The sequence below is a fragment of the Vanessa tameamea genome, chromosome 2, assembly GCF_037043105.1.
Source record: "Vanessa tameamea isolate UH-Manoa-2023 chromosome 2, ilVanTame1 primary haplotype, whole genome shotgun sequence".
NCBI lineage: Eukaryota > Metazoa > Arthropoda > Insecta > Lepidoptera > Nymphalidae > Vanessa > Vanessa tameamea.
Window position 1 is genome coordinate 3,562,349 of NC_087310.1, and position 15,397 is coordinate 3,577,745.

At 31.0% G+C, this 15,397-nt stretch overlaps 1 protein-coding gene across 9 annotated transcripts; it reads right to left on the minus strand.

The window, feature by feature from the left end:
• Positions 1-14: 14 nt before the first annotated feature.
• Positions 15-14,957, minus strand: LOC113399723 (sodium/hydrogen exchanger 6). 9 transcript variants are annotated; one of them, XM_064216149.1, is made up of 17 exons: positions 14,487-14,957; positions 14,081-14,236; positions 13,775-13,935; positions 13,006-13,221; positions 9,854-9,927; positions 8,588-8,734; positions 7,763-7,863; positions 6,653-6,855; positions 6,300-6,411; positions 6,037-6,196; positions 5,898-5,949; positions 4,196-4,225; positions 3,277-3,351; positions 1,942-2,130; positions 1,713-1,796; positions 1,441-1,516; positions 15-1,355 (listed from the first exon to the last, which is right to left on the minus strand). In XM_064216149.1, exons 1-16 carry the CDS (start codon positions 14,713-14,715, stop codon positions 1,478-1,480), a joined length of 2,028 nt encoding a protein of 675 aa, XP_064072219.1. In that variant the 5' UTR covers positions 14,716-14,957; the 3' UTR covers positions 15-1,355; positions 1,441-1,477. The 9 variants fall into 9 exon arrangements, with proteins under 9 accessions (XP_064072219.1, XP_064072134.1, XP_064072111.1 ...); XM_064216064.1 differs by lacking the exon at positions 1,441-1,516 and having other exon boundaries at positions 7,763-7,866; positions 8,591-8,734; XM_064216041.1 differs by lacking the exon at positions 1,441-1,516.
• Between the last annotated feature and the right edge of the window lie 440 nt (positions 14,958-15,397).

Genomic DNA, 15,397 nt, shown 5'->3' on the forward strand with positions numbered 1-15,397 from the left:
AAGAATAAAAACACTTATTTAGAATCAAATTTTATTACATGTAGTATATAAGAATCACTTTGTTCCATTTAAAATTCGGTGTCATACATTTTGTCTTCATATCTCTAAAGGATATAAAAGAATCATAAGCAATTAGCTAAATAACACAATTATTGTGTTTTTACAAAGTCTTATATCTAGGAGAAAATACATATAAAATGTTGCATTTAAAATGAAAAATGTTTAAAGTCTTCCTAATAGGTTTAGAGACCAATTATAAATATAAGATATTATTTACAAAATAGTTCAAAATTAACAAAATAAATTCGAATACTATTGTACAACCATTTACTAGTAACCTTTACAGACCCATTCTATGGAGAGCCAATTTAATAAAGTTATTGAATGTTAAAATTATAAAACTCATTCAAAATTTTCAAAAGACTAGACTACAAATTATAGAATTTTGAAGAGACAATGGCTAAATAAATATAATGTATATTTGAGACATATATTTTATACATTCATGTTTATGATGGAAATTATACATTTGCATTTTTTGTTACAAATATTGCGGAAGTTTAAAAGTAAAAAAATATATATTTATTTATATATATACTTATACAAGTTATTTCAATGGTACATTATTTTGTTACCACCATATCTAAGTAAGAAAGGGTATTTATATATTTCATTTTTTTTAATAAAACTATATATTATGTAATACCTCATATCAATATAAATAATTGGTTTTTGCTTTGAAATGCAAAAGCTAAATTTTGTGAATAAAATTAGCACATTGTATTATAATTAGACATTTAATGTATAAATCACAAACAAGCGCATATACTATAGATGAAGAATTACATATGCTTTAATTAGGTACATGAAAAGCGAAATACTAATTAAGAAATATTTATTTGTTACACTACTTTTGGTATGATTTAAAACACCACAAACATATAAAGTGAAAAGGTTTTGCACACCTGCCGTTTGGTGGGGTAGATATGGGCATATATTTTTATAATATATATTAGATTTGGTGCAAAGTCAGGATCGTAACTTGTACGTATGACCAACTAAGACTACAAAAAACAAAATAAAATACAAAAGCTTTAAATACAATACTAAGGGTAGGCATGGCCGCTACTTACACTAGTCTTATCGCGGCACCCTAAACATTGTAGCTACATCAATCCGAAAATAGCAAAATACATTTTACAATCTGACAAGGGCATCATTCGTTACTTAAGACGTTTTATTAAGAGATCGTGGCACGAGGAGCGTTAGAATTTTGTTACAACTTAACATTATATGTTACTGCCGGTGATACCTTCTACTGAGATTCTTGTATCCACAAGTCCGGGCCAAAGTTGCTGCGTGCAATAATAAAAAATAATAATTTTCCTATTAAAAAATCAAAATACGATGTAAATTCTATATACATCTAGAATTCTAGACCTTAAATCACAGCCGACGATCACTAATGCTACAATGCTTATACATTTCCATATCCATTCCGTATGTTATAAGATAGCTGCAACCAAAGAAAAAAATCACACAGTGTAACTAAAACATTAAAATTAGCTAAACAGTTGGGTTTTGCTATAAATACATAAAACATAATACGTTTTGCTGTCTTTAAAAATGCGCAAATATACATAAATATGCTCGGTTGTACGTCGTTATAAATATGTTTAATTAAAAGTAACATGTATAATTTATAGGTATACCTGCGGGTCGATAGTTGTAGGAACAGGCTGAGGTTCATCAATACATAGGTCAGAATCTGAGTCGGTTCTTCTGAGGCCGTTATCCTAAATAATAAAATATACTGGATTAAATGTCGTTACAAAAAAAAATATATTCAGTTGTTTTAAAAATATTACATGTTTTAAAAATATTACATGTTTTAAAAATATTACATGTTTTAAAAATTAAGTTAGTTACATTCAAACTTACCCCTTGCGTGTATTGTCTCGTGGTGGTCAAGAGCCTAGCGAGTGGTCTCAGAAAAGCTGGTAGTGTCTCTGTTAGGGGTGGTCGCGCGTGTGTCAACAAAGGTTTGAGTAATTTCGAGTCAATCGCACCCCAGAGACGTGCGAGCCTAGCTTTCTCCCCTCCTCCGTCTCCGCTACCACGTGGAGTATCCTGGTGCAAAATGAAGGCAGAATATACAATATCGTCCTAGGTAAGATAAATATATTTTTTTAATGTGAATTGATTAGTTGTAGTATGTCCAAGAGGTGATCCAAAATTAATGATAACTTCAATCTCCAAGTATGGTTTAAAATATTAAGCACTATCTTGTTTCAAGAACCTGAAACGAGATGCTTTAAACATTTCTCCACAGCAATCAATGCTTCACTATTTTCAAATTCAGTCGAGGCTAAAAGAAGACAGTGGGGTAATGATCTGGAGAACACACTCAACATTCAGCCATCTTTGAATAGTTGTTTTTTAAATAGCATCGTAAGTTTGACTTTATAGGCATGGCTTATTGACATGATAAAACAGGAATTTTACTCGCGGTTTTCTTTCTTGTTTTTTTTTTAAACAAAAAAATACAAAATCTAGCTAAAAGTAGCTTTTGGTATAGCATATATGTTTTGATTATCTTTTAACATTTTCAAATACAATTTACTGGAGAATCAGTTCAATTAAATTTTGCCACTTGAATGTAAGTTCTGCGGCATCAGCTAAAATTCAGATGGTTATTTTTCGGTGGACAGAGAAAAGATTTTGACTTTTTTGGTTATCTTCGATAAAAGATATATCAATAGATGTGCTTTACGATAACCATCGCTAAATGTTTATCAAAGGTGAACTATCTAATATTTCAAACACAGCCAAGTACACATCAAATGTATGTTTGACGGTATGAATATAATGAATATTCATATAAATACGATTAATTATCATTTGTTTTGGAACCCCTCGTATAACTGTTTACATATCATATATACCATATACAGTCTTCCACGAATCTTCACAAATGAACTTATTACATTATTTAATTTATTTAGATATGTAAGTTGCCAAAACCCTTTGTCATCAGATGTACCCAATTGAGAATTCGCAGAATGCTATATATAACAACATCACCCGTGTATGTATTAAGAATATTAAGAATTAGTAATTTTGAGAAAATTAGTTATGCATCTTATTGCCTTTAGCCTTAATTTTTACGAGTTATGTTGTTAGTTATAGTAAGCACAAGCATGCAATGTGCGTTCCGTCACATGTCATGCCGTTTGCTTAATCTTGAAGAAATTGAAGAAACAAGAATTTACATACTTCGTAAGAGTTTAGTTGCCAAGGCATAATCACTCCATTTTCGTCTTTGCCCCACTTAACTACCATGCGGCCATTCTAGACATTGAAACCAAATAAAAAAAAATAATAAAGTAACATGCAAACTGCGGGAAATTATATGTGAGATTGTGAGTTGTGATCCAAGTGTCTTTTTTGATCTTCAAAATGTTTTTCTTTTTCCAATTTTAAATTTTGGTAAAATTACGAAATATACAGTATCAGGAACTTTATAGAAAATCGTCGACCAAAAGAGACAAGATTTTGTACGTTTTTAAGTAGGCTACAGATATTTTTTAAGAGATTGCTTACAATATAGACATGCATAAGAAATTATTTTAAAAAACAATCTGTGACCAAGAGTTGAGTAAGTGATATTGTTGTCATGCCATTGTTAGTAATTTGCAGGAGAGTTAAGTCATGACAGTTGGTATAATTGACATGCAGATAAGGATTTTCCTTACAGATGCCCTGTCGCTACTGGGCGAATGAGTGGAGTCCATATTTTGGAGGCCGAAACTTATTTCAGCAGGCTGAACAACAAATATTTTGATCTATAAGTCTTAATAACTCAAAGGTATTAGAGTATCAGGGAAAACCTAGCACATATTTAACTTTTATCTTTAAAAATATATGAGAAAGGACTGGAAAGCATCGGTTAAATAAATATCGTATTATAATATATAAAAATCTTTTGTCAATACAACCACCATACAATAAAATGAGCAATTTGTAATTATAACAGAACTCGTTGGTAAAAAAATATATGTAGGTAGTATGCGTATTAATGATTGATTGCGTCCTCAAATAAGTTATTAATTCATTTGAGGTTTTGTTACGTGGGTAATGAAAGCGGTCGGATGGGACACGTAAAGCCATGATACGTGTATATCTATGTACATACCGGTCTGCCTGTGTCCGTGGCCTGGTAGAGCTGCCACAATAATATATGATTAATCACATGCGCGATACCTGTACTTAGCTCGCTTTATATTAAAACCTGTACTTATAAACGTCAACAAAAATGACACATCTCCTTACTTAGGAAAGATTTAAAAAAAAAAAAAAAATGTTTTAAGAATATATTAAACAGGTTTTAATAATAAAGCATAGGTATACTAAACACTCCCAAATGCTTAAATATAATAAATAAAGTTAATAGAAATGTCATTCACGAATCAATTAGTTTAGAAACCCTGCTTTATCAAACATTTGATTATTTTATTAAATTTAATTTAATATAATAATAAATATACGTGTATTATTATTATTATTAATTGCGTAACTGTATTTAAATTTAAAACAATAATATATCGAAAAACAAGTTCCATGTTTAAAATGTACATTTGGAGGTGCATAATATTTCATCGTTACTATTAATGATTTAAAAACTCATACTACATGACTGAGAGCGTAATTATTAAGTTTTAATAACATAGATGTTTACTTATACAAGTGACATAACGTTATTACAAACAAAAAACGCAATGAAGAGTGATTATTCGAAAGCGACATAAAAAAAAAGCAGAGGAAGTCAGCGCTTCACTAGTAGTTATGTATTGTGTACATCGTATGTAAATTTTCAATACAAGCTGAGATAAAATATACAATAGATGTTATATGACTTGACTTTTATGATCTAAATTTAATTTAATAGTTATTTAAATATTTTGTTCAGATATTTTTTTAAATAAGTAAGTAGTAATACCCTAAGACACCATCCAAACGGGTGCACAGATAATAAAACTTTAGATTAACATATTTCCTGCGTTTGGTTCTTCAGAATTAATGTTCTGCACTACAATTAGTCATTAATATGTCTTTACTTATAATTCAACACAATTCCACCTAACTGTTTGCATTCTCTTTAATTTTCCTTCCAAAGTTTCAAACAAATTCACCAATATCGAAACGCCATTTTAACGCAAATTTATAATGAATATTACAGATGAAGATCTCAACAATTTATATCTGGCCAATTCAATATTCAAATTGTTTATGTCATCAATAATCCTTTTGTGGCTAAATATGTAACATTGTTTCAAAGGTTGTTAAGTATAATTTTAGATAACAAATACGTAATAGATTGTTTTATTTTATAGCCATTGTATAATAATTTTATTAGTTTCAACAAATATATGAATTATTTAAAACAAAAAAAAAAAACTATATTTTCAGTTCAAAATTACAATTGCATTGAATAAGTTACCTCAACTTGTTTTTTATGAAAAAATAATGAGGTCGATATTTAAAAAATAATACAATATTTTATTTCAAGAGTAACATTAGCTTACAAATAATCTCTTTCGACAAATTAACTATTCCCAAAAGCCATATGTGCTGATAACAATTACTAACGCGTTAATAAGGATACTGATTTAAAAGCTGAAATATATGGTAATTATAATACCATACATACCATACCATAGTACATTTAAAAAACCACTACTTTTAATAAACGTTTACGTTTTAAGAACTACAAATATACCGCTGTGAGATAATATTAATTAATACGTCATCTGTGCATTTGAACTACTTATATAGTAAATAACAACAAAGCGCTTCCAAGTGCATATAAATTTACTGAACAATACAAAGCTACTCACACTTCTCACATCGCGGTACGGCAGAGCTTCGCTTTCGTCGCTTTGGCCCTGCCTGCAAGACGAACATCACGTGAGTGCAATACATGTGTCGGCAACGCTAGCCGATGGCCCGTGTGGGCCGCCGAGTGCGGCCGCTCACCCGGTGGGGATGCGCAGGTAGGCCAGCGCGTGCGAGGCGGCGCCGCCCTGCAGCACCACCGTGGCGATGACGACGAGCGACGTGGTGGTCAGCATGGCCTGCCGCGCCTCCGACACCGTGTTGCGGATGGCCAGCGCGAACGACATGGCGCCGCGCAGCCCTGCCGGCGGGTGCACGTTGAGGGTGAGGGGGTGTTCAGAGTGACGGACCGTGTGCGGCCGCGCGTGTATTGTTTACATATGTTGCCCATCGGGACCACTTACCCGAAAAGAAAAGCATATGCTGGAAGTTCATGGGGATCGGTGGTTTTCGTCCTAGGTTTAGTAGAAACGACAACGGGTAGATGTTTATCGCACGACCGAGAGTCGAAGTGAGCTGTTCTTATGTTAAGAAAATATATTTTATGTAACACCAGTCATTTCACAGTAATGTATGGATTTTCTTCTATTATTACAAAAGATTTTTATGTTTAAATCCCTGCCTATATACAAAAAGATCAATGACCGAAAAGAAAGTCGCCTTAAATGGAAATCATAAGAAAGCATTTCGAGGAAATGAGAATCTCTTTTTTTGTAATTATATTTTACAGCCCATGTAATTAAACATAAAAGGATACGAAGCCAGCGATGATGAACCACGGGTCGAAGTGGTGTTTCGGAAAGGTGAACATCGACACACCGATGTAGGTGAATATAAAGTTTTCAGCGAGGAAATTGAGTAGCTCGAACAGTTGCTTGGTTCTGTTCCGGGAGTCCGACGAGAGATTATTATATGTGTAATGCGCTTGACATATACCGCAGAATAATACTGCAACGACACCTGAAAATATACATAAAAACATAAAACATAATCAGCCTGTAAATTTCCCACTCCTGGGCTAAGGCCTCCTCTCCCGTTGAGGAGAAGGTATGGAGCATATTCCACCACGCTGCTCCAATGCGGGTTGGTGGAATACACATGTGGCAGAATTTCGTTGAAATTAGACACATGCAGGTTTCCTCACGATGTTTTCCTTCACCGCCGCGCACGAGATGAATTATAAACAAATTAAGCACATGTAAATTCAGTGGTGCCTGCCTGGGTTTGAACCCGAAATCATCGGTTAAGATGCACGCGTTCTAACCACTGGGCCATCTCGGCTCCTGAAAATATGGATGAAACCATAGCAACAAAATAATACACAATATTTGATATGGTAAAACAGTACTTATTATATTATAGTTTGTATTAGTGGGTCGAATTGTTTGTAATATGTTTACTTTGTGGTAGGGCTTTGTGCAGGCCCGCCTGGGTAGGTACCATTCCATTACCGGACCCAAATGGTCTTCCGCTGAACAGCAATACTTAGTACTGTTGTGCTCCGGTTTAAGTGGGAGCCAGTACAACTACAGGCACAAGGGACGTACCATCTTTGTTTCCATTGTTGGTGACAATTATTAATTTTATAATAAAATTAAATTTTATGCTTGATTGTGATATTAAAAAACTAAATAATAATCTCGGAACTAAGCACGTATTGAGCGTTCATATAATCCACATTTGATTAAAATGAGTAACTATTATAAACTATTCTTCAAAGTTTTTTTTTTTTAAATATAATTAATTTATTTTTTGGTGAGTGTACAAGAGGTAGGGTACCAATTAGCTATGGTGGGATGAGCTTAATATTATTATTGTTTTACTCTGTGGGAACTACGCCATAATAAAGATGATTTGTAACATTTACCTGTTAATTCGCAAACTTCTGCGATGAGGAAAGCGGCGTACGACATTAGCACGAACAGTGCGGACTCCAGAAGCGGCCAATCACGGACGTGCGTGAACTTCGTCATGTGTTTATACGTTAAGGAATGTTGAATGAACATTTTCAATTCAAATGGCATTGAATTGAAAATGTATTTATACAAATAATGCAAGATGCATATTATTTATAACAATAGCAATCAATATCAGTTAAATGTCAACAATAACTGGACAGATCAAATGCAATCTCATGCATAAAATGTATAATTTTTATTTAACTATGGCAAAATAATTAAAAATTTTGTAGGCTTGAGTTCATCGTCATGGCATACTTGTACAGTGGCTAATGGCTAATTAAAAGTGCTTATGGCAGAATCCTACGTGAGTACTTACTCACGTAGGATTCTGCCATAAGCACTTTACTTATTTACTTAAATAAGTACAGCAGCTGGACAAATTCCAGTTCTAGGTAAAGGTCGCATCTTCTTATTGGAAGAAGGTTTGGAGCTCATTTTACATCATTGACAGAATTTCATCTGAGCAGTTCGATGTTTTCCTTCTCCGCCGTACACAAGATCAATTATAAAAATCAATCAATGGTGCTAGTTGGGTTTGAGCCCATGAACTCCGGTTAACATTCACGTGTTCTAGTCGCTGTACCATATTGGCTCTTTAAAGAAAGTATTATGTTTATATTGACGATTAAACAAGAAAATATTTGAGAACAACAAATTCAAACTAATGTCTAAAAAAACGACGACTTTTAATAAGGATATTTAAACTAAAACATATACGAGTATTTAAAAAGGATATCAATGCGGTCAGACAGCCTATAAAAGCACCGACGAGGAGGGAGAGACTGAATATTCCAATAAAGTCTCCGATTGCTGCTAGGAACGCTGTTATTTCAAATCCACCGTCAGTCGAGTACCTTTTTTCGTAGTTCTGTATGGCACTAAAAGATAAAAAGAGACAGCAAATAAAGCACACCGTAAAAGTGAGTTATGTATAAAAGTCATTATTTAAAGGCCTTTATGTGAAAAGTCGCAGGATCGATCGTGACTCCTTGGACTATTGTCGTCCCTACTCCTATCAAGCTTCAAGCTTATTAGAGGGGTAAATAGGAATATTAGTAATTCCTTATAATATGACCTTGCTACAATTCTTTAAAAAATATTACATGTGGAATCGAATAAACTACTTGAATGCAACATTATTATAGTTAAATTAGCTAAGATATATGTTACTATTTTGTTTAATGTGAAAATTTGGTATAAACTTTTTTGCATCAATTTTTTGATTTTTAAGCAATTTTCAACGACTAATAGACACACGGCTTTTTACAATATATATAAATCTAGTATCAGATTTAAATGAATTGTACGCAATTAACTCTTAATGAATCGTATCGTAATTAACTCTTAATAGTTTGATTAAAATCCAAGAAATTCAGATTTTATATTTTAATTCATGAATATTATTTCAATAATACCCATTTAATGCGATTAACATGTAAAAAACTTAACATTAAGTATTGAGATAAATGTATGTGCATTAAGACATTTTGTATTTACATAATAATAGTTCAACTTTATTTAAATAGTCAACTAGCCATAATTTTCATTTTAATAGCTTTTTAAACTATTAAAATATATAATTATTATCAGATGCAAAACCACTTGTATATTGCTATTTGTCAATATAATATAGTACTATCATAGATTATTGTAAAACTTATCCTTTTTTTTATTTTCTGGAAAAACTGAACTAACAGCTTTATAAGGATTTATAAAAAAAATTTATTTTAAAAAAATAAAACATTTAAATGGTTTCATGAAAATTCCGATTTGTCATAGTATGATTAACTTTTAATGTATGTAAGTTAGGGAAATATTCCATATACAGATACATTGCTTTGTATATGGAATATTTAAGAACTAGAGAACTAAATCATAATACAAATAATTCATCTTTATATTATTTCATTAACTTTAACTTTCTAAATTACTTTTTTCTAATTTTGTTCGATTGCAGTATCTTTTAAAAATGTATGTACGTTACAATTAATATTTACCCGCTGAGTACAAGTGCGACTGCATCATTGAGGACACTTTCGCCAAATATCATTGCATACAAATTGACATCCACCTGAAAAAAAAAAAACAATTATTTTATAAAATAAGAATAATGCCTCAAATGTGTCCATTATGAAAACTTATACAATACATTTCTGAATAATAACCTTAGTTTATCGTATTCTGTAGTTGTTAACATTATCAATGACCACATATTAGAGCAAGGGTTCCTAAACTTATACAGATAGTGTGGGTAAAGTTAAGGTAGATTGTTTGGCAACTTCAGGTTATTTAGACTAATACCAACTGAAAACTCATTCGGACACACAGAGTGAAATTTTTGTGTTTTAATGTAGGTGAACTCTTTAGATCTTATACTTTAGATATTATAAATGCTTTGTATTAGTAATCTCGGACGGTTGTTTTTGATAATAAATTGATTTTGTACCCATTACATATTTGCGTTGGCTTTTCCACGGAAACGCAAAGGTTCTGCTAATCAACTTTAGAAATCGCCGTGTTAGACTACAGTGAATATATTCAATTTTAGTTAGGAAGTCTCTTAGTTTATTAATGATAATAATAATAATAAAAGCCTTTATTCGCTGACCAAAATACTTATAAATAACTTATAACACAATAATAATTTTAAATTAGTTCATTTAAGTAGTATCTAAAATTCTTCAGCAAAGTTTGTTGGTAAGGTTGTGTTTCAACAAAGCCTCAAGTCAAGTCAAGCCTACTTTCTGCAATTCATTTCTGTCACGAGCTAGTTTAATTGGATCATCCTGCTTGACGCCCCTCTGAATACTAAATTCTTCAAGCTGGACTTTTGCCGTGAAGCTTTTGTATATTTTTTTAGGATTTTTAGGTATTTTTTTATATAAATTGTCCAATTAATGTCCATATGGGTCTGCTCTTATTTATTTCATTTTTGTGTCCCTTTTTATATAGCAAGACATAGTGGACTTCGTCCATTGAGTTTTTTCAGTTATTATTACTAAACATTCTATCTTTTTTTCGAAGATTTCTATTTTGTTTTTTCATAATTCAACTGTCCTCAATCAGTGTTTGTTAAGTAAAAAAGTGATACAGAGTTTAGTTAGTGTTCTTTTATGAATTGTAATTTTTGATTATTTTTTATCTTTAATTTGAAATATTCAAATTCTCTTGTTTATATTTTTTTTTTATTTTAACTTTTAGTATCTGCTTTACTATTAGATGAAGAAACAAACGAAAACGATAGTTTAAATTTTTTATTTTCGCACGTTGCGCAAAAATATTGGAAATATCGTGTCGTTGTTGAATACATTTTCATAATTACTATTATATTAATTACTTTAAAAACCGTAACTATTATTTGTGGAATTAAATATATCGAAACCTCCAATGAACGTCTTTAATCTTTTATCTTTATAGCAAAGTTTTTAACATTTACACGTAATCATTATTGTTCTTATCACAATTGACAGATATGGTTTAGATGTATTTTGTTTGACAATTTTAGATGAATCTATGCATATTAAAATGCCCTTTTTACATTATTTATTTCATACGTGTTCTGGTATTTTGCAATCATTTTTGGATAAACATTAAAAAGTTCTCTCCCTCCAGTTTTGTCTGAAAGAGTCTCTTGCAAGGTTCAGTTCATTGGTGCACAGCATACATCCACGATCTCGAAGTTTTTGTAACATATAATTAATATACTAATTACGTTGTTTTATATCTTAGTTCTAGTTTAGTCGTGACTTGAACTTTTGGTTACTCGCGGCTTTATCTACATGTGTATAGTTATTTTTACCAAGGAAAGTCTGGTGCTATCTTTAACTTGTTTTGTGGTGATCAATCTATGCCCGGTATAAAGGTACAGAAAGAAGTATTTGTTCTGAGATCGTAATAACCTTATAAGAGCAGTTGCAGGTTGTGGGGAGCTCACCCCTATTTTAATTACTAAAGAAACTATTATAGGTTCTAGCTAATTCGATAATAAATTATAAATTGTCTTAGAACATTTTAATAAAGATATACTCTCGGAATTGAGTAGAATTTAATGCAAATAGGACTACTAAGATTATACGTAATTTTAATAGCTATGTTAGTTCATTATACATATACGTTTCTAAATGTATGTGAACTGAGAATGCCGATTTCTAGATATTGTGCGGGGCTTAGAAAAAGCCAACGTTAAATTGTCAACCAAGATTTTTTTTTAATTTATTTCGTTATTTTGTAAAAAGGGCGAAATCCATTTTTTTTTGTGATAACTCTCACTCATGATAAGAAAATTTCGATTACATATAGTTTTTGAAAAATCGAACAAGTAAGTTAAAATTAAGATAATTGTTTTGATTTTTTTTCTCGGGACACATCGGAAAAATGTCTTGTATCCAAAGAAAACGTTTATATTACAACAAAATATTCGGTATCTATTTTAATAGATTAGTTCAATTTATTGAAAATTTTTATCCAGCTCCCGATGAACTTACCACCTTTTTCGTCTATTTCGACGAGACTATATTGTTAAGTGTATGTATGTACAAATATACGTCATCATCAGTCGGATCAAAGCGAGCGTTTGTATTATTACATAACTAAACAAGTCACAACAGTCATTCGTACTTACTTGTAAAACAAGGTACTAGAATAAGTACTAAAAGTAAACGTGACTTTAAAACGTATGAATATAAAGCTAGTTATATGAAAACACTGTCATAATATCGTAAGGGTATAATTCATATAAAGTTCCCCTTCCACTTCCACCCATCACATCGTTATTTTTTAAATTTTTTAGTGAGCGGCTATATTCAAACGAAATAACTATGCGAAATTTCAAGTAAATTGGACTTATAGTTTTGGAGATCACATGGCGAGTCAGTCAAAGGGTTTTCTCTACATATATGTGTAGTAAATTTTTATATTAATGTCCGAGGATCAACTATTCACTATCTGTGGTCAACCCACACACATTTTTAATTTTTATTAAAATTAAATATGATTATAGGATACTCAACAAACATTTCTATGTTCATATTTGTAGATATTGTTTTAAGTTTCTATAAATTATCTTGTATGCTTAGAATAAGAAACAATTAAGTTATTAATTTATGACTATATTACTTGAAATTAATATATATTAAAACATTTAACATACCTTGAGTTGTGAGAATATAGCAAGAACTGTAAGCGGATCGGTGGGTGAAATTAATGCACCAAAATAAAGTGTATCCAGGAATGTGAAGCTGGCTGCGAGAGACGCCGGCATCAGTTGCACGCAGCCATACATCAAGGAACCAATGACTAGAGCCGAGAGAGCTGTGCCTACCATGGCAAATGTCAATATTGCACCTAGGTTCCGGAAAAAGTATTTCTGTAATAAATAATCATACTATTAAGTTTTTAATATTATAGGTAGGCTAATGAGTAAGCAGAGATATGCACTGTGAGAATTACACATCTTTGTGCTTCACTTGCACAAATCAGGGGATCAAAGATATTATGTTTCTTATGACTCACCCTTTAATTGGCCAAATCATTAAATGATTTTTGTTTAGCACAGTGTACAAGGAAAACATTAAACAAAAATATATTATACCAACTAATATAGGTAACTGATAAGAGACTCACATATTATAATACTTTGTATGAAGCTTTATTGCTCTTTAAAAATATTTTTTGGTATAATTTTGTAGTGGAATTAAGTGAAAATTATCTCTGTGTTCCCAAATAAGCAATGAATCTTTCAGTATCTAGACTATATTTAGAAACTATAATTTTACTGTTAATAATTATTCTGATTATATGTTATTTGATAACATAATATGATTTTAATAATATCAATTATCAACAAAGAAATTTTATCTTATTTATGAATAATAAATTGTAAAATTGAATCAAAATAAATTTATAACTATAAAACTTACCCTTTTAAGACAATAACCAGCGTGGAATATTATGGGTGGTAGAATGATATTGAAAAATATCTCCGGATCAAATGTTGCCTTTAGGTCAATTTCATTTTGCTCCAAATTCACTATTTCACCCCGGAAACTGTATGCATATGTCTTATTTGGTACAGGTATTTCTAAAATGACATTGAAATAATATGATGTTATTAATAAGAAAAAGGTATGACTAGATTATTATATAATTTGATTATTAATAAAATTATATGTCATATTAAAAGTACATAATATGCAATGTATAAAAACATGTTTTAATATATTTACCTCCTGATGATATTTGGATTTTGTCAGGGAAGTGGAAACGCACAATGTCTGGTGGTACAGACAAGTTATACTTTGCATTGGGTTCCGGATGAGCATCAAGGTATGTGACTTGATTTGTACTTCCTGCATATCTAATGATTGCTCCTACTATTAGACCTAAGAAGAAACAAAACAGATGAATAAATAAACTCTCATTTACTTGATAAAGAATACATGAATGCATCCACTTTTGTAAAGTAGGATAAATATTTTTAGCCTGCAGAGAAAGATAAAAATATATATAAAATAATTTTGAGTATAACTGCGAATGTGCACAAGGATGAGTCTTAAAGGTCAAGGCCACTTTAAACATCACATGATTACTTCATTACAACCTTAAACATTGATATTATCGAAATTAACTTACCATATATTACAGCCAGGCCAGTTTCGTGAAGCCAACTTACACGACGATGCTTAAATACCCATATAGTTAAAACTGTTAACGTTAAAAGGCAGGTGTAAATTAGCAAGTTTAGACTGTCTATACGATGTAGAAGAGTAGCCTTTGCATCGAGAGCAATATCCGCTCCTGATGCTCGACATGATTTAACAAAATAAAATAAAAGAGACACAGAACCGATTACAGGTTTCATTCTTGCACAATGAACAATAATATCACACCTAGAGGAAAATCGATTTTAGAACTTTCATTATTAGAAATTATTTCAGCACAATACTTATTCGTTTGATGCCGTAACTGATAGGTAAAATAAATTGAGCAGATAGTAGTACTTTAAATAGTGTTTACGTATTTAAAATGTAATAACTAGAAATACTGTTAGATTAAATTTTGTCAGATTGACAAGTTATGAAGATAGCAAAAATTGAAAAACAAACAACGACATCTGTTTTAAATTTACATCAACACAAAATGTAGCGTTCAGCATAAAATAAGTTACACAATAGTAAAACGGAAATATAAATATATATTTATTATAAGTAACATAATAATTCTATTTTAATACTTTTTACTAAACATATCATATTTTTTTTGTTTGCTTATTTTTTTATATAGATCAAATTTTCTTTAAGCGAAGGTACCACTTACTCTCTTAAGGGTTATCTCAATTGAAAGTACCTACGAATTAATTTTTATACAAAATACGCAATGGTTTTATACGATTAAAGTCCAATATGTTTGACTGCAACCTTTGTTGAAAAGTCAATGTAAAGTTAACCTAAGTTTTGAAATAAATCTATCACTGGGCTTATGGTTGCTTAATATTTATAATAGGTAGATAACTTATTTGTAAGGTTCCCAAAAATACTAATATA